This window comes from Nomascus leucogenys, chromosome 8, assembly GCF_006542625.1.
Source record: "Nomascus leucogenys isolate Asia chromosome 8, Asia_NLE_v1, whole genome shotgun sequence".
NCBI lineage: Eukaryota > Metazoa > Chordata > Mammalia > Primates > Hylobatidae > Nomascus > Nomascus leucogenys.
Window position 1 is genome coordinate 14,650,176 of NC_044388.1, and position 19,578 is coordinate 14,669,753.

The 19,578-nt window shown below is 39.5% G+C and overlaps 1 protein-coding gene across 1 annotated transcript in view; it reads right to left on the reverse strand.

Moving 5' to 3' along the window:
* Positions 1 to 584: 584 nt before the first annotated feature.
* The window catches only part of PPP2R3A (protein phosphatase 2 regulatory subunit B''alpha), a 193,782-nt gene continuing 174,788 nt past the window's right edge, over positions 585 to 19,578 (reverse strand). The window contains exon 14 of the mRNA XM_003265256.3: positions 585 to 3,421. Coding sequence (XP_003265304.2) covers positions 3,298 to 3,421 — 124 coding nt within the window. The 3' untranslated portion in view covers positions 585 to 3,297. The remainder of the gene's footprint in view (positions 3,422 to 19,578) is intronic.

The following is a 19,578-nucleotide window of genomic DNA, read 5'->3' on the forward strand; positions in this document are numbered from 1 at the left end:
GAATCAGATGGAAAATAAATTGTCCATAACCATATCATAGATAACAAATAGAAATGCTTTAGAAAATACTAAGTTCAAAGTATAGTATTTTAACCAAATCTGATACTTCGATGGTATTTTATACTTTTCTCTTTTTAAAAAAATTAAAAGCTGGGCACAGTGGTGTGTGCCTGTAATCCCAGCTACTTAGGAGGCTGAGGTGGGAGGATCACTTAAGCTCAGGAGTTCGAACTCAGCCTGGGCAACATAATGAGACCTTGCCTCTGAAATAAAATTTAGGTACCCCAAAACATGCTGTTACACATTCTTTTAAAATAATGCATTATAGATGAGGCTAAAGTCTACCTTGATTCCTGTGAACTCCGCCTCATTCACAAACCCTTGTCCTCTTCCCTCTCCCCTGAAGAAATCATTTCTCAGTATATTATCATTACTACAAAGACCTCTCTGTAGTTTTCACATGGGCTCAAAGAGTTATTCTCTGACATTCAAGCTTGTTCACAGTGTTACTCTTGCAGACAAAAAAATGAGGTGCAAATATGATTAAAAGCACAAGTGTGTAGTAATTACCTTAATGAACATGATTCATATTTGACAACTTTATTTAGTTTTGCTAAAAGGGAAAAACAAAGTCATGCAGCCTTCTCCAAACACATCTTAACATTTCAAAAAGCTGAGCAAATCTCATTTGATGAATCTAGAGTTTTATAAACACTTCGAATGGTACACAGTGACATAGATAAGATGCAGGGAAGATACATGGAATTTTATTAGTTTGATTACCTTGGTAATGTTATGCTATTAAACTCATTTCTCATTGAATTAGCATTAAGGTCATGATAACCCTCAGCTTTTATCAAGGGGCCTGGGATATTATAACAACTTGAAAATTCCAGTTTGGCAGTAATGATTATACTTACCATGATCTTTACCCGAAAGTCAAATATATTCTACCTTAATTCCTCAGAATTCACATTCCTTGCATTCAGCTCCAAGGAAGGAGTACAATAAAACACATTCTTATAATTCCTGAAAATGTGATAATGTGGGTAAACTATTACAATAGCCCATCTTAAATGGAATGGTATTGATGGATGTACTTTTATAATAGAGACTTTGTAAGAGAATGGGGTTTTGCTCTGTCACCTAGGCTGGAGTGCAGTGTCGTAATCATAGCTCACTGCAGCCTTGAAGCCTGGGGCTCAAGCGATTCTCCTGCCTCAGCCTCCCAAGTTGGTAGGACTACAGATGTGTACCACCATGCCCAGCTAAGTTTATTTTTTGTAGAGGCGGAGTCTCACTATGTTGCCCAGGCTGGTCTTTACTCCTGGGCTCAAGCGATCACCTCCCTTGGCCTCCCAAAGTGCTGGGATTACAGGCATGAGTCACCATGCCCAGCCAATAATTAAGAGACTTCAAAAACCAGATCAAAGTGAAAGCAAGAGGACTTCAGTAAGGAGAACCAAGGTAAAGTAAAGCCAAATAGTAAAAAAATGTATATTGTAAAATTGAATTTTATTTTTACTTTTTGGTGAATCTTACTAGTAGTTTAGATCATTATGGATAATAAAACATTTAAACCATATCTGGCTTCTAAGAAAAGTTTTTTTTTTTTTTTTTGTATTTCTATCTGAAATGAAATAATTGCTTTTCTTCCCTGGTAAAGGCTGGATGGATTGGTAGGAAATTTCATTTATCACATAAATAATCCTAATAATTTGTCAGTGTGTTTAGATTATTGAATATTGTGTTTCCTAAAAATTATTTTTAAGCTTTTACTTCTTTTGTGTGAACTATTAAATAGTTGGAATAGTTACTGCTTTCTGTAATAGTTAAATGGAAGATCAGTTCTAATCATGAAGATAAAATGACAGGAACTGGGAGCTTGTGACAGGCAGGATTCCTAGGATTAACTCTCACTGTACTCTACCTTGTTTATAGCATATTTCCTAAATTCTCCTTTTCTTTTTGCCTACCATAACCCTAACCCAAGGTTCATTTCACTGCTTGGCCTTTACGCCAGCAAGGAGAGAACCTAGGTAGGGTGGAAAGGGAAGCTATTCTTGACACTTTCAGAACTAGTTAAAAAAAAAATCTAGGGGAAAAGTTGATGACTGACAGATGGATATTAAGTTGCTTGGGGGTTTTACTTACATCAGAAATGTCATCCTTTTTAATAGTTTCTTTTCAAGGATATTAGAGGATTTGGCTGGACTGTGGCCTGCTGAGAAATGTAGGATTCTGTAGTGAACACATCTACAACTACAGTAAGTAATAGCTTTCTTTTATAGCTGTATCATTATTTTCCATTTCCTTGGTAAATATTGAGGTGGATGAAATACCTGTAGTAATTGTTTTCAACATGAAGTAAAGAATAACGTTGAGGCCTTTACTATTAGCTAGTCTAATACTCCTCGGAGGAATATATCTGGTAAGAATTTTAATGTATCATTCCTTTATGTCTTCAAGCAGGCCTTCTGATAGGAAGTGAAAACAGTATCAACTAATTTGGAGATTAAATAAATCATTCAATAGTTCAATGAATAAAAGATAAGTTAAAAGGGCCATTTCCAAGTATGAGTCAAATTCTATACTTCATTTAAGAAGTATTTTTTTTATCTTGAGATTTTATATAAGATCCACAGTCAGGGAGGTTACCAGAGCTTGCCAGCAAAGTTGGAAGGCCCAGTGGTTAAAATACCTGAGGATGTAAAGTGACTAGTAGTTTGGCAAGTAACTGTGAAATTACATTAAGCCAGGTAAGTTAAAGATCTTTGAACTCCAGTATACATATAATTAAAAGAAGTCTCTGAGATGTTTTGGCAGTGCTTTTATTACTAGGGCTAAGTCAATTCTGGAGGCCCTTATTACTTTTTCAAGTTCCAGAATTTTCTGACTCAAGTTTTCTGCAAGTGAAGGTTTCTTCTAGGCTCCATAGGAGCCCAGAGGGGACTCAGGGATGCCAGCCAACACAGAGGCAACTTCAGTCACCTGTGTAGAGAACCGTGCTTGGCACTGTCCCCAAGAGATCCTTGGTACATTCAAGAGTGTAGGGTGCTGACTTTGGAAGGTGATGGTACCACTTCTGAGAAGCTCCGTAAGAGGTTTGAGGCAAATTGGAGGAGTCTCCTAAGTTAAATGTGTATCCAGACCTATTGCTTAAAAACAAAGTTCCCAGTGCAGATACACACTTGGAGTAATCAAAGTCTTTAAAAAGCAGTATGCAAATGAGAACATCTCTTCACAAGAAAGAAAAATTTAAAATACACATCTTCGTTTCATTGTAGACACCGGCAACTATTCTTCATCCACTGATTGAAGCTTTCCACATTTCTCTGGAAAGCTTGCACTTAATATTTTATTGCCTTTGTTTCCAAATTCAGAGGGAGAGGCAGGTTCATCTGTTTCATAATCTTCAAAGCTGAAATAACAAAGCAAAAGTGAATTAACTGATTAAAGTTTTAAAGTTTGGGTAGAAATAAATATGGCAACTCCGAGCCTCAAGACCAGCCCACAAAGGTACCTTGAATTGCTAAATGGAGGCCGTGAGCAACTGAACCGCCCTGAAGGAGACAACACTCTAGAGCAGAAAACACATTCTTCTCCCTGTTCCTTAAAGCTTAAGTCCATGTCAGAATTTGTTGAAAATGTTCTGTATCAAGCTTTCCCTAGGGTTGTTGGTGGGAGTGAGAGAATTACAGATCGTGCTAGGTTAAGAAAAATTTGAGGTCCATAAAGTATGAGCTTTACATGACCTTTCTTATTAAAGTGGTTTCCACTCAAAGTGGCAAACTTTTTTTTTTTTTGAGACAGAGCCTTGCTCTGTCACCCAGTCTGGAGTGAAGTGGCATGATCTTAACTCACTGCAACCTCTGCCTCCCAGGTTCAGGCGATTCTCCTGCCTCAGCCTCCCCAGTAATGGACTACATGCATGCGCCACCACGCCTGGCTAAGTTTTGTATTTTTAGTAGAGATGTGGTTTCACCATGTTGGCCAGCCTGGTCTGGAACTCCTGACCTCAGGTGATCTGCCCACTTTGGCATCTCAAAGTGCTGGGATTACAGGCTTGAGCCACTGGTTGGCCAGAGTGGCAAACTTTCTCAACTCTCAGATTGCTTTATAGCTTCCCTCCATGGCTTCCAAGCAACACAAACAGATGTTCGAGTGTGTAGGTTGAACTGACTAAAGTACATTTATGGATTTCCCATCATTCTACTTTTTAGGCCTCTATAGCATACCTAGACCTAGATACTCATCCTGGGAAGATGTCCTTCTGCTAAACCTTTTAGGTGTTGCTGGTATCCCCTGAATTCTGTATCCTCCAGGCTACCCCTAAGGTTGGCTTTAGGCAGAGATGAAATATTTTCTCTTGGAAATGATGTGGCTGCCGGAAATATTGATAAATATTCTGAGGCTATATCTCTGAGCCTCATATGTAGATATGTACATCAGAAAAACGTACATCAGTTAGCAATGATTAGAGTATTTGACATCACTGGCTTAGCCCTTGCAGGGATCTCCTACAATATTTAAGCAGGAATTTGTGGACACACAGTCCCTTCATCAAAAAGGTACCAAGGCCAATTAGTGAGGGAAAATATGCTGAGGTAGGTATATACAGTAGGTGGCACCTATTCAAGTTCCTAAAACATTCTGTGTGTGTGTTTCTTTCGAGATGGAGTCTTCCTCTGTCGCCCAGGCTGGAGTGCAGTGGGGCCATCTTGGCTCACTGCAACCTCGACCTCCCAAGTTCAAGTGATTCTCCTGCCTCAGCCTCCCGAGTAGCTGGGATTTACAGGCATGTGCTACCATGCCTGGCTAATTTTTGTATTTTTAGTAGAGACAGGGTTTCACCATGTTCGCCAGACTGGTCTTGAACTCCTAACCTCAAGTGATCCACCCATCTCGGCCTCCCAAAATGCTGGGATTACAGGCAGGAGCCACTGCGCCCAGTCAACATCTTTTTGTTTTTGAGATGGAGTCTTGCTCTGTTGCCCAGGCTGGAGTGCAGTGGCATGATCTTGGTTCACTGCAACCTCTGCCTTCCAGGTTCAAGCAATTCTCCTGCCTCAGCCTCCCCAGAAGCAGGGATTATGGACGTATATCACCACGCCTGGCTAGTTTTTGTATTTTTTTAGTAGCGACAGGGTTTCGCCATGTTGGCCAGGCTGGTCTTAAACTCCTGACCTCAGGTGATCCACCCCCCTCAGCCTCCCAGAGTGCTGGGATTACAGGTGTGAGCCACTGCATCCGGCCTAGGCCAACATTTTTGAATAGAGGTTAGAGGTTTAAACCTTTTAAAAAGCTTACTTGATAGAAAATTGTTCCCTATGACTACCAGTTTATGATACTATCAAAAGTTATAATTTGTTCATTTAATAAAAACACTCCATTCCATTCTTGTTTCCACTCTTCCCCCATCTCCTTGAGGCCTCAATGCGGCATGGGATGTGCTGGATAAGGAGGCAATAGGAGAGGAACTTTCTGCTAATGCAAGTGAAATGGTTGATGGCAGAGCCTCTGTTCTGGGGAATAAAATTATCAAAACCACTGCTGCTGATTTCTTGTCAGGATGGGAACATCTTCTTCCCCTTGGTGCCCTAACGTGTTGTCTGTAAGCTATCAGTGTTAAATACCTCAATGTAGGTCTATGAATAAGGCATATTTTCAGAGTTAAGTGTGAAGTGAGACTCATTCAGTAAATATTTGAACTCCTGTTGCTAAGTGTCAGAGCCAAATGCTAGGATTACAATGATGAAAAAGACTGAATCAGCCCTCTCCTCACAGCACTTGAAGCCTAATGGAGACCTTATGGAGTTAGTTAGGGGTTAAGTGATTTAGCCTTAGAGCACAGGCTTTGGAGTCAGACTGTAAAAGTCAGGTTCCAATCTGGGTTTGATCACTTAATGTGATTTTGGGCATGTTGGTGAGTGACACCTAATCCTATACTGGGGGAGGGGTTATACATTGTATGTCATTTTTGAATAAAACATTTGCAAAAGGAAGTTCATTCAATAACCCTCCTTTGTCAGCATCCGGGAGATTCCTCTTAATTTTGGTGGTTCTCAACTAGTGTGATTTTGCCCCCCCACTAGGGGACATTTGAGAATGTCTGGAGACATGTCTGTGTCTTGATTGTCACCACTGAGTGGGTCCTACTGGCATCTAGTGGGTAGAGTGCAGGGATGGTGCTAAACATCCTACAATGTGCCGTATGTCTCACAATAAAATTACCCATCTTAGAACTCTTGCTCCTTCAATGCCAGTGCGTCCCAGGTTCTGGACTAATAAGCTCTTCTCATTTTGTACTTCCCTGTTAAGCTTAGTCTTTCCCATGGCTTTACTCACTGCCTATTCACCTGTGGTTTCTAAACTATGTCCAGCCTCAGCCTCTTTCTAAGCTGGAGAACTCCATATATCCAGCTGCCTACTATATAGATGGCTCTTTCAGAAGAGCAGCATGTATAAATTTGAACTCATCTTTCCCACTGCCCTGGTTCTCCCTATTTTAGTCAATGGCACTGTCATCTGCCCACTCAAAGCCAGAAACTCAGTTATCCCAAGTTCCTCTTTCCTCACCTCGCAACAGTTGACCATATGGATACAACCCTGCCTCTTCCTACCACCACTGGCTTAAGTTCAGGGTACCATACTTTCTTGTTTGGATTACACTCTTGCCACATATCCTTTGCTACTGCCATACCAGGCTGTTTATGGTGTTGGAATAGGTTATGGTCTTGGGACCTAATGCCACTGTACATGTTTTTCAATTGCCTGAAATTCCCTTCCCTCTTTGACTAGCTTATGTTCATCTTTTAATCCGAGATGTCACGTACAGGTTTCCTGATTCTTCGCTCCTGAATTAACCACATCTCTGATTAAGATGTATGTAATGGTTTCCTTATTTGTCTCCCTACTTCTGTTCTTGCACTTCCACTAGTCTGGCAGAATGATCTTCAGAAAACCTAAGGGGTAGGGATTATATCACTCCCTTGCTTAACAATTTTCAGTGGCTTCCCTAGGCCCTGCATGATCTGGCCTCTGCTAGACTTTGTAACTACATCTCCCTCTGTTGCTCACTATATTCTGGCCACATTAGGCTTTAAAAATCTCCCCAACATGCTGTTCCCTGCCTCAAAATCACTGCACACAGTCACATATTTTACTCCCTGCCTAGGACATTTTTGCTGTTTTTTCTTTTCAACCTTTTAGGTCTTACCACCTACTCAGAAAATTCTTCCCTCAGCACCGTAAGTTGCAACTCCTTGTCCATTACTGGTTCATCTTATTTGTCTCCTTCATATTTACATAATTAAATCTGTTCCCCACTTGACTGTAAAGTGTCCGTTTTGTAACTCACTAATTTCCTTGGGCTATAGTACAGTAATTGGCACCAGGTGCTCAAAATGAACTGTTGAATGAAAAGTGATGTCCTAATGCTCTTGTGAAACGATATGTAGAGTTGCCAGGACAGGATTGGAGTCAGTAAAATGGTGAGAGTGCAGAATTAATTCATGATCATTCATTCATTTTTGAGATAGAGTCTCGCTCTGTCGCCCAGGAGGGCAATGGCATGACCTCGGCTCACTGCACCCTCCGCCTCCCAGGTTCAAGCAATTATCCTGCCTCACCCTCCTGAGTAGCTGGGATTATAGGCATGTGCCACCACGCCCGGTTTTTTTTTTTTCTTTTTTTTTTGAGACGGAGTTTTGTTCTTGTTGCCCAGGCTGGAGTGTAGTGGCACGATCTCGGCTCACTGCAAACTCCACCTCCGGGGTTCAAGTGATTCTCCTGCCTCAGCCTCCCAAGTAGCTGCGATTACAGGCATGTGCCACCACACTTGGCTAATTTTGTATTTTTAGTAGAGACAGGGTTTCTCCATGTTGGTCAGGCTGGTCTCGAACTCCCGACCTCAGGTGATCCACCCACCTCGGTCTCCCAAAGTGCTGGCATTATTACAGGTGTGAGCCACTGAGCCCGGGGTTTTTTTTTTTTTTTTTTTTTTAAAGAGACAGTCTCACTTGTCACCCAGGCTGGAGTACAGTGGCATGATCTTAGCCTCAAACTCCTAGGCTCAAGGAATCCTCCTGCCTTGGCCTCCCAAAGTGCTGGGAATTATAGGTGTAAGCTACTGAGCTTGGCCTCACAATTCATCTTGAGTCAGATCTGTTAGAATCTTAATCTTTATCCTGCTCTCCAGGAATTCTTGAGAATGTGGAGAACAAAGTATGTTAACTGACTCCTTCTGCGTGGCCACTTCTGGGTTCAGTGGTATTCCCCAGGGCTCAAATGAAGATTATTAGGTGTTTTCTGGTAACTGGCCATTTTTGAATGAACAGAGGGGTCAGAGGATTAAAGCAGAACTCACAGGGTTCACAAACAATTTACTAGAAATCATAGATATCAAATTGAGAACATATTCTTTTTTGAGACAGAGTCTCGCTCTGTTGCCCAGACTGGAGTGCAGTGGTGCTATCTCAGCTCACTGCAACCGCTACCTCCTGGGTTCAAGCAATTCTCCTGCCTCAGCCTCCTGAGTAGCTAGGATTACAGGCAGGCACCACCACACCTAGCTAATTTTTTTTTATTTTTAGTAGAGATAGGGTTTCACCATGTTGGCCAGGCTAGTCTCGAACTCCCAACCTCAGGTGATCCACCCGCCTCGGCCTCCAAAAATGTTGGGATTACAGGTTTGAGCCACTGTGCCCAGCTGAGAACAAAATTTTTTTTTTTTTTTTTTTTTTTTTTTTTTTTTTTGAGATGGAGTCTTGCTTTGTTGCCAGGCTGGAGGGCAGTGGCGTGATCTCGGCTCACTGCAACCTCCGCCTCCGAGGTTCAAGCGATTCTCCTGCCTCAGCCTACCTGAGTAGTTGGGATTACAGGCACATGCCACCACGCCCAGCTAACTTTTGTGTTTTTAGTAGAGACAGGGTTTCACCATGTTGGCTAGGATGGCCTCGATCTCCTGACCTCGTGATCCTCCCCCCCCCCCCCCCCCAAAGCGTCCCAAAGGGCTGGGAGTACAGGTGTGAACCACCGCACCTAGCCTGAGAACAAATTCTCTAACAGTTTTGTTAGCATGAGGGGATATGGTGGTTCATGTAATTTTTATCTCCCTAAGTAAGTTTTCCCTTTCAGATGAGCAGTTTCTGGGCAAAAGTATTAAGGCGGGCTCTGCAGATTCCTGGGATGGAAATATAAAAGTTGGAATGAGCAGAGATAATGACTGGGACATACATCGTTTGACAAAGGATTGTATGCAGTTTCAGGGTGTTGTCTGGGAGTTATGTTTTGATTCCAGTTTCCAGGATTCTATTTACAGGGACAAAGGAATATTTGATTCAGGGATTATCTGGGCATATCTAAGACATATGGTACTTATAGGCATAGAATAAAATGTTCAATATTTTGGCCTGGCATGGTGACTCATGCCTGTAATCCCAGCACTTTGGGGGAGGCGGATGTGGGCAGATCACCTGAGGTTGGGAGTTTGAGACCAGCCTGACTAACATGGAGAAACCGTCTCTACTAAAAATACAAAATCAGCTGGGCGTGGTGGCGCGTGCCTGTAATCCCAGCTACTTGGGAGGCTGAAGCAGGAGAATCGCTTGAACCTGGGAGGTGGAGGTTGTGGTGAGCTGAGATTGTGCCATTGCACTCCAGGCCTGGATGACAAGAGCAAAACTCTGTCTCAAAAAAAAAAAAAAAAAAAAGTTCAATATTTCTCTAGTTTGGAGTCTATAATGCTTCAGAAATAGAAGTGTGTGATTTATCTTTATGCTTTTAAGTTAAAAATAGATATCCTAAACCACTTATATAAAATGGATTAGCTGAACTATTTGGAAGTTGGATATTTGGTTCATTGAATTTCCTTAACCCATCCAGTGACCAGAAAATCTTTAGTTTCAACTCTTGTTGAAGTTTCCTAATATGTACCACTTGCTTTCCTGTCCCAGGAGGTAGATTTCACTTCAGTTTTGATGGTTAAAGGAACTCTTGCAGTTCTTCAGAATCATGAGTTATCAATTGTTAATTCTTACTCATTGTGGATGTAGACAGCATAAAAATGTGGACTAAATATATTCTAATTATGAACTGGAAGGACAGGGTCTGAATTCATGTTTATTACCAAGCACAGTGCCTGGCATAGAGTAGGTACCAGTAAATATCTATTGAAATAAATTAAAATTGGGCTTTGATATGGTTTGTTCAATGTGGAAAAAAAATAAAACATTAACTTCAGGCCCATGTAGAGGCTCTGTTTATTAAGCATTAAAAAATAATTCTAAACTCGTATATCTGTAATATTATAACTCATGTTTTGGAATATTAATTCATGTCATTCCTTCTTTTTCTTTCCCTATACCCTAATATATACACACAACCCTCCATTCTCCCTGTTTCCCTCCTACATTCTCCCACCTCACTGAGGAGAGTTGGGCTTCATACTTCTCACTAGTTACATTCCTGGACGATTGCTCTAATAGGTTTCTGGCTGGCTTTCTTTACCTACAGTGCCTTAGTTTCCAGTGCTGATGGATGTAAATGTAGATCTCTGACAGAGTAATTCATATATTTTTAATATAAAGGAAAAAGCTGCCTTTAAAAACATTCAATAGAAAACAGTTCTAATCTGCCTGAATGTCCAATAATAGGGAAATGGATGTAAGTTACTGCTTGAGAGAACACTGAAGCACTAAAAGTCCTGTTTTTGAACACATTAGTAACAAGCGTTAAAAAGAAATATACCAAGTATAAAATAATGGTTATCCCTGGATCACTGAACCACGGGTGATTTTAATCTCTTTATATTTTCAGTTTTTTCAAGTATTAGTCAAATCAAACAAGAAAAGTATTAGTCAAATCAAACAAGAAAAGTATTAGTCAAATGAAACAAGAAAAGTATTAGTCAAATCAAACAAGAAAAGCTTGTTTCTGATTATTGAGGGTCTCAGTTTCTTAGGATAGTAACATGGAAGACCCTTTAGCCTTCTTTACATAATTTCTGTGGCTTTTTTAATGTACTCCATTGCATAAACCATAAGAATGTTAATTATAAATATGGTATCATAACCTGTTATCTTCATATAGGTAACATATTTAGTTGACTTGGATTAAGTAACTGGTACTCTGTCTTTCTGGCTTCTCTTACGAGGGTTGAATTTATATAAATGCTGTTGTATGCTGTGATCACTTTGTGTGCTAGACATGTTAATTTGCAATGTTTACAGCCTCATACTTATGGAAGCTTTGGTCTTGCTTCACCTCATTGAGACCTGTAGTGATTACCAGTTTACTTACTGAACACATTACATAAGTACCAGTCTTGAAATCAGGAGGTACAGATGCTTAGCACAATGGCTACCTGTGATTGTTGTTAGATGGTAAAGTAGGTGGAGGATTTTAAGTTGTTTTTGGAGGGCCAAATTGTCTGGACAACTGTAGATATCCTTGTAGTGAGGGTGGCTGCTGTATTGCTGTGGTCTGTGCCTTTCAGTAAACATTTGTTGAGGACCTCCTACCTAACAGTTTGCCAGGTGCTGGGACTACAAGACTAAGAAAACGTTCTTGGCCCCTGAGGAGCTCACAATCTAATGGTAAAACAAAGAGCTCCATTTTTTTTTTAGCATTAACATACCAGACACTGTTAGATTCATTATATACATTATCTCTTAATTCTCAGTACAATCCTGCTGTTCATGCAGCAGATGTTTACTGTGTCAAGCAGTAAAATGTGCCCTAGGAGTGAAGGGAACAAGATAAGGGATAGAATGCTAATGTTACAGCTGAATAAACTCTACTTCAGACAGGTTAGGTAATGTGATCACAAAAGTGGTAGTAATAAATAGCCATTGTTTATTGATTACACAGACACTATGCCTAAGGGCCTTATATTATATACACTGTCTTATTTAATCCTTAAAACAGCTCAGTGTGCCAAGTGGTACCCTTATTTTTATAGAGGATGCTGAGGCTTGGATGTCTGAGATTACACAGCTTGTGTGATAAAGCAAGGATTTGAAGTTAGGTTTGTCTAATTTCAAATTTCATGCTATTAACCATGATGTTTTACACACACACACACACACACACACACACACACATTTTTTTGAGATGGAGTCTTGCTCTGTTGCCCAGGCTGGAGTGCAATGGCGTGATCACAGCTCACCGCAACCTCCACCTCCTTCCTAGGTTCATTCAAATGATCCTCCCGCCCCAGCCTCCCGAGTAGCTGGGATTATAGGCACACATCACCACGCCCAGCTAACTTTTGTATTTTTAGTAGAGATGGGGTTTTGCCAGGTTGGCCAGGCAGGTCTCAAACTCCTGGCCTCATCTGCCTGCCTCGGCCTCCCAAAGTGTTGGGATTACAGGCCTGAGCCACTGCACCGGGCCCATGATGTTATATTGTATTTCTCCTATATGGAGTAGTAATAGCTACTATTTATCGTGAGCCATGTGCCAGGTGTTTACATATAATATATTAGATTCTCACAACCACCTCAGGAAGCGGATGCTGATGCCTTCTGAAACTGAGCCTTAGGAGTCAAGTAACCTGCCCAGCTGGTGGGTGGACCAGATCTGTCTGGCTCCTAAGCCTCTGGTCTTTCTGTGGTACTAACATTCCTCCCTTGTCTGATACCTGAGTCTGGCAATTTCTGTTTGACAGTTAGACTCACCCTGACATATTTGTGATTCTTCCTTGAGATGAAACCTTAATTGATTTAGCCTTGGGAATTTAGGTCTGGCCTTGCTTTTGCATGAGTTGGTCAGTTGTTATTCCTGTAAAAGGCCTTTTCCTTTCCTTTCGTTTGTTCACATTCTAGTGCTTGCTCTATAGACTGTGGCTGTTGTAAGCCTCCTTGGCCCTTGGGACCTCATAACCCACATGTGTTCTGTGTAGGCCTTATCTTATCTCCCACAACATGAGAAGTGAGGTATCCAGCAAGCAGCAAGAGCCTCTCATACACAACGGTTGAATTTCACTCCAGCTGGTCTCTGCGTCTCCTCTTGTGACCTCTCCTCACCTGTGCTTCTGTCTGCAACCCCCTGCCTCCTCTTTCTTCCTTCCAGGCACACTGGTACGTTCTCTCAGTGCTACCACGACTTGAAAAAACTTTTGCTTGAGCCAATTATTTATTCTCTTTAGATGCCACTAGTTTCTCTAATTTTCAGATGAACATGTCTGTTTGTTTAGATTTGCTATCTATTTTTTCTTCCTTTAAAGCAGGTTATAAAACAATTGTAATATTTTTTGTAAAATACATGATCTAGTTGCACAGAAATGTCTAGAAGGATATACTCCAAAGTGATAAAACAGCCTGTCTCTGGGTGGTGAATTTTAGGTGTAGATTTTTGTTTATATTCTAACTCTTCTGCAATGAACATGTATTACCTATATAAACAGATAAGGGAGAAAAATACTTTTTTTCCCATTTGTTAAAGTAATACAGTACCTGCTCATTACATGAACCTTTATAAATCATAGAACAGTATAAAAAACCAAATTACTTGCAATTCCACAGCCCAGAGTTAATGACTGTTAATATTTTGGGGTGTTATCTTTTAGGTTGTGTATATACATACACACATTTTAAGTACTAAGATTATATCACAATTTTGTAATCTTGATTTTTCTATGAAATTAAAAATTTTCAAGTACATTTCAATAGCTGCATGTTATGACACATAGATATCATGACTTATTTAACCGTTCTATATTAACATTTGTGTTGCTTTGAATTTATTTTAGAATTACCTGTGAACACTGCCAATTGTTTAGATTACACAATTCTATCCAACTTTCTGATTATTTACAATAGATACTCAGAATTACTATTAGGGAGTCAAAGGGCATAAATTCAAGTTGTTGCTACATATTGTCAAATTACTTTCCAGGGACACTGGGGCAATATGCTTTTACCAGCAGTGTTTGAAAGTGCGTGTCTTCCTGCAGTAAGCCTAGAGTGAGGTGTTTCTGCAATTTGTTTCTTCTATGAGACAGCAGTGAAAACACTATATTTTAACTGCATCTGTATGTCTTCCCATCCTGTCTTGCATTCGCCAGTATCCAATAATGCTTAATATACAGTAGTAATGCAAACATTTATTGAATATTATCCTTAAAACTTATGTTTTAAAAATTGCTGCCAATTTAATAAGCTAAAGTTTTTTGGCTCTTGCTTTTTTAAAAACAGCTTTATTTAGGTATAATTTACATACCATAGATTTTACCAATTTTAAGTGTTCAGTGCTTTTTTTTGAGATGGAGTTTCACTCTTGTTCCCCAGGCTAGAGTGCAATGGCACAATCTCAGCTCACTGCAACCTCCGCCTCCCAGGTTCAAATGATTCTCCTGCCTCAGCCTCCCGAGTAGCTGGATTACAGGTACCCACCACCACACCCGGCTAATTTTTGTATTTTTAGTAGAGACAGGGTTTCACAATCTTGGCCAGGCTGGTCTTGAACTCCTGACCTCAGGTGATCCACCCACCTCGACCTCCCAAAGTGCTGGGATTACAGGTATGAGCCACTGCCCCTGGCCAGTAAATTGAATTAATATTATCCTTAAAAATTATGTTTTAAAAGTTGCTGCCAATTTAATTTTACAATTAATAAATTTTTACAATCGTGTAACCATCACCACAATCCAATTTTAGAACACTTATCTCCCTATCTGCCCCTCCTCTCCCTGGTGCTTGTTGGCATTTAGTCTCCACTCTCATTCCTAGAAAAAGACAACCACTGATCTGCTTTCTGGTGCTGTAAGTCTGCCTTTTCTAGAAGTTTCAGATATATGAAATCATAATATGTAGTCTATAGTGTTTGGCTTCTTTCATATAGAACATTTATGAAAGATTCATCCATGTTGCAACTATCAGTAGTTCTAACATTTTATTTTTTTCTTTCATTTTCAAGGTATAACTGATATACAATAAACTACTCATATTGAATGTGTAATGAACAACTTTGACTTTTGTATACACCTGTGAAATTACAACAATCAAGATAATGAAAATATCCATCACTTCCCACCCCCCACTCATTTTCTCATGCTCTTTATAATCATTTCGCCTTCCCAGGCAACCACTGATCTGCTTTCTGTCACTATAGGATAGTATGTATTTCTTTTTTTTTTTTGAGACGGAGCCTTGCTCTGTCGCCCAGGCTGGAGTGCAGTGGCACAATCTCGGCTCACTGTAAGCTCCGCCTCCCGGGTTCACGCCATTCTCCTGCCTCAGCCTCCTGAGTAGCTGGGACTACAGGCGCCCGCCACCATGCCCGGCTAATTTTTGTTTTTTTTGTATTTTTAGTAGAGACGGGGTTTCACTGTGGTCTCGATCTCCTGACCTCGTGATCCGCCCGCCTCGGCCTCCCAAAGTGCTGGGATTACAAGCGTGAGCCACCGCGCCCGGCCGGTTAGTATGTATTTCTGAGAATTTTATGTAAAGGGAATCATACATTACATATACTACTTTTTTGGTCTGGCTTCTTTCACTTGCCTTGATTATTTTGAGATTCATCCATGTTGTGATTATCAATAGTTCATTCCTTTATTATATATATATGATATATATAAGATTTTACTATATATCTTATAAGATATATAAAGATATATTTACTATGTATCTTATATAAGATTTTACTATATATCTTATATATCATATTTATGTATATATGATTGATATATATGATGTATATATGTATGTAGATAATATATCTCATATATATCATATGGTGGAATGTTATAAAAAATACATATATTTAAAATATATATATATTTACTTTTGTCCTTGCTTGAAAGTCTCTCAAGAAAAGATGTATTTTGCTTATCAGTTCACCAGTTTGATGGACATGTAGATTATTTCCAATTTTGAGCTACTAGGAATAATGCTGTTATGAACACTGGGTGAACTTTTCTCTTAGGTAGATTTCTTTTTTTTTTTTTTTTTTTTTTTTTTTGAGACGGAGTCTTGCTCTCTCCCCCAGGCTGGAGTGCAGTGGCGTGATCTCAGCTCACTGCAAGCTCCGCCTCCCAGGTTCACGCCATTCTCCTGCCTCAGCCTCCCGAGTAGCTGGGACTACAGGCACCCGCCACCGCACCCGGCTAATTTTTTGTATTTTTTTAGTAGAGATGGGGTTTCACCGTGTTAGCCAGGATGGTCTCGATCTCCTGACCCTGTGATCCGCCCGCCTCGGCCTCCCAAAGTGCTGGGATTACAGGCTTGAGCCACCGCGCCCGGCCTTCTTAGGTAGATTTCTAGGAGTGAAATTATTGATTCATATGCCAAATGTATGTTTAACTTTTTCAGAAACTGCCAAACTTTTCTAAAGAAGCTGTATAGTTTTACGTCCTTATCAGCCCTATGTATGAGAGTTCTGGTTTCTCCACATTACTGCCAACTGGTGATTTTAGTTGTTCCAAGTGGCTGTGTAGTATATTTCACTGAGGTTTTAATTTGCAATTTCCTAATGTCTAATAATACAGAACATCTTTTCATACATCTATTTACCGTTTGTACCTCCTTTTTAGTGTGTATTCAGACGTTTTGTCTATTTAAAAAATTGGGTTATTAGTCTTTTTGTTATTTAGAGTTCTTTACATATTCTGGATATGAGTTCTTTATCAGAATGTTTTGGAAATATTTTCTCCTGGTCTGTTTTTTCATTTTCTTAATGGTGTCTTCTGAAGAGCAATCATTTTTAATTTTGAAGGAAGTCCAATGTATCAATTTTTAAAAATTACTCTTGCCTAACCCAAGGTCACAAAGATTTTTCCTATGTTTTATTCCAGAAGCTTTGTAGTTTTAGCCCTTACAGTTAGTTCTATGATTCCTTTTAAATTATTTTTATATTTAGCACAAGATATGGATTGGGGTTCTTTTTGGCACATGGATATCCAATTATTTTAGCATCATTTTTGAAAAGACCATCTTTTCTCTTTTGGTTGAAAATTAGTTGGAGTGTTACATTGATCTCTGTGTATACATATACCAATGCTACAATGTCTTGATGATTGGTTTACAGTGCATTTTGAAATCAGGTAATCTAATCCTTCAACTTTGTTCTTTTAAAAAAGTGTTTTGGCTATTCTAGATATTTTTCATTTTCTATATAAGTTTTAGGATTAGTTTACTAATTTCTACAACAAAAGTCTGCCGGGATTTTGATAGGGATTAGGTTAAATCCGTACATTGATTTGGGGATAACTGACATTTTAACAACGCTGAGCCTTCTAATCTTTCCATTTATTTAGGTCTTCTTTAATTTCTCTCAGCATTTTTTTTTTTTAGTTTCATTGTACAAGTATTATTTTATTATATTTATTCCTATTTTATATTTATTTTATTTATTCCTATTTTTCATATTCTTTTTGATATGATTGTGAATAGAATTATCCTTTTTATTTCAATTTCATCACTGGAGTGCTCATTGCTAGTATACAGAAATACTGTACTACTGATTTTTGTATAATGAGCTTGTATTCTGAGATTGTGCTAATTCACTTAATAGCACTGGTATATTTTATGGAGATTCCTTAGTTTTCAATTTGTAGGTCACATCATCTGTGAATATACAGTTTTACATCTTCCTTTCCAATCTGAATGCCTTTAAAAAGTTTTTTTCTTGCTTCACTGCCCTGGGTAGGACCCCCCAGTTACAATGGTTGAATAGAAACAGTGAGGAATAGAACCATCCTTGCCTGGTTCTTGATCTTACGAAAGACATTCATTTTTTTTTTATTATACTTTAAGTTCTAGGGTGCATGTGCACAACGTGCAGATTTGATACATAGGTATACATGTGCCATGGTGGTTTGCTGCACTCATCAACTTATCATTTACATTAGGTATTTCTCCCAATGCTATCCCTCCCTCAGCCCCCCACCCCCTGACAGGCCCTGGTGTGTGATGTTCCCCGCCCTGTGTCCAAGTGATCTCATTGTTCAATTCCCACCTATGAGTGAGAACATGTGGTGTTTGGTTTTCTGTCCTTGTGGCAGTTTGCTGAGAATGATGGTTTTCAGCTTCATCCATGTCCCTGCAAAGGACATGAACTCATCCTTTTTTATGGCTGCACAGTATTCCATGGTGTATATGTACCACATTTTCTTAATCCAGTCTATCATTGATGGACATTTGGGTTGGTTCCAAGTGTTTGCTATTGTGAACAGTGCCACAATAAACATATGTGTGTATGTGTCTAAGCAGCATGATGTATAATCCTTTGGGTATATACCCAGTAATGGGATTGTTGGGTCAAATGGTAATTCTAGTTCTAGATCGTTGAGGAATCGCCACACTGTCTTCCACAGTGGTTCAACTAATTTACACTCCCACCAACAGTGTAAAAGCATTCCTATTTCTCCACATCCTCTCCAGCATCTGTTGTTTCCTGACTTTTTAAAGATTGCCATTCTAACTGGCATGAGATGGTATCTCATTGTGGTTTTGATTTGCATTTCTCTGATGACCAGTGATGATGAGCATTTTTTCATGTGTCTGTTGGCTGCATGGATGTCTTCTTTTGAGAAGCGTTTGTTCATATCCTTTGCCTACTTTTTGATGGGGTTGTTTTTTTCTTGTAAATATGTTTGAGTACTTTGTAGATTCTGGATATTAGCCCTTTGTCAGATGGGTAGATTGCAAAAATTTTCTCCCATTCTGTAGGTTGCCTGTTCACTCTGATGGTGATGGTAGTTTCTTTCGCTGTGCAGAAGCTCTTCAGTTTAATTAGATCCCATTTGTTAATTTTGGCTTTTGTTGCCACTGCTTTTGGTGTTTTAATCATGAAGTCCTCGCCCATGCCTATGTCCTGAATGGTACTGCCTAGGTTTTCTTCTAGGGTTTTTATGGTTTTAGGTCTAACTTAATTAAGTCTTTAATCCATCTTGAATTAACTTTTGTATAAGGTGTAAGGAAGGGATCCAGTTTCAGCTTTCCACATATGGCTAGCCAGTTTTCCCAACACCATTTATTAAATAGGGAATCCTTTCCCCATTTCTTGTTTTTGTCAGGTTTGTCAAAGATCAGATGGTTGTAGATGTGTGGTGTTATTTCTGAGGCCTCTGTTGTTTTATTGGTCTATACATCTGTTTTGGTACTAGTACCATGCTGTTTTTGTTACTGTAGCCTTGTAGTATAGTTTGAAGTCAGGCAGCATGATGCCTCCTGCTTTTTTTTTTTTTGCTTAGGATTGTCTTGGCAATGGGGGCTCTTTTTTGGTTCCATATGAATTTTAAAGTAGTTTTTTCCAATTCTGTGAAGAAAGTCATTGGTAGCTTGAAGGGGATGGCATTGCATCTAAAAATTACTTTGGGCAGTATGGCCATTTTCATGATATTGATTCTTCCTATCCATGAGCATGGAATATTCTTCCATTTGTTTGTGTCCTCTTTTATTTCATTGAGCAGTGGTTTGTAGTTCTCCTTGAAGAGGTCCTTCACATCCCTTGTAAGTGGGATTCCTAGGTATTTTATTTTCTTTATAGCAATAGTGAATGGGAGTTCACTCATTATTTGGCTCTCTGTTTGTTATTGGTATATAAGAATGCCTGTGATTTCTGCACATTGATTTT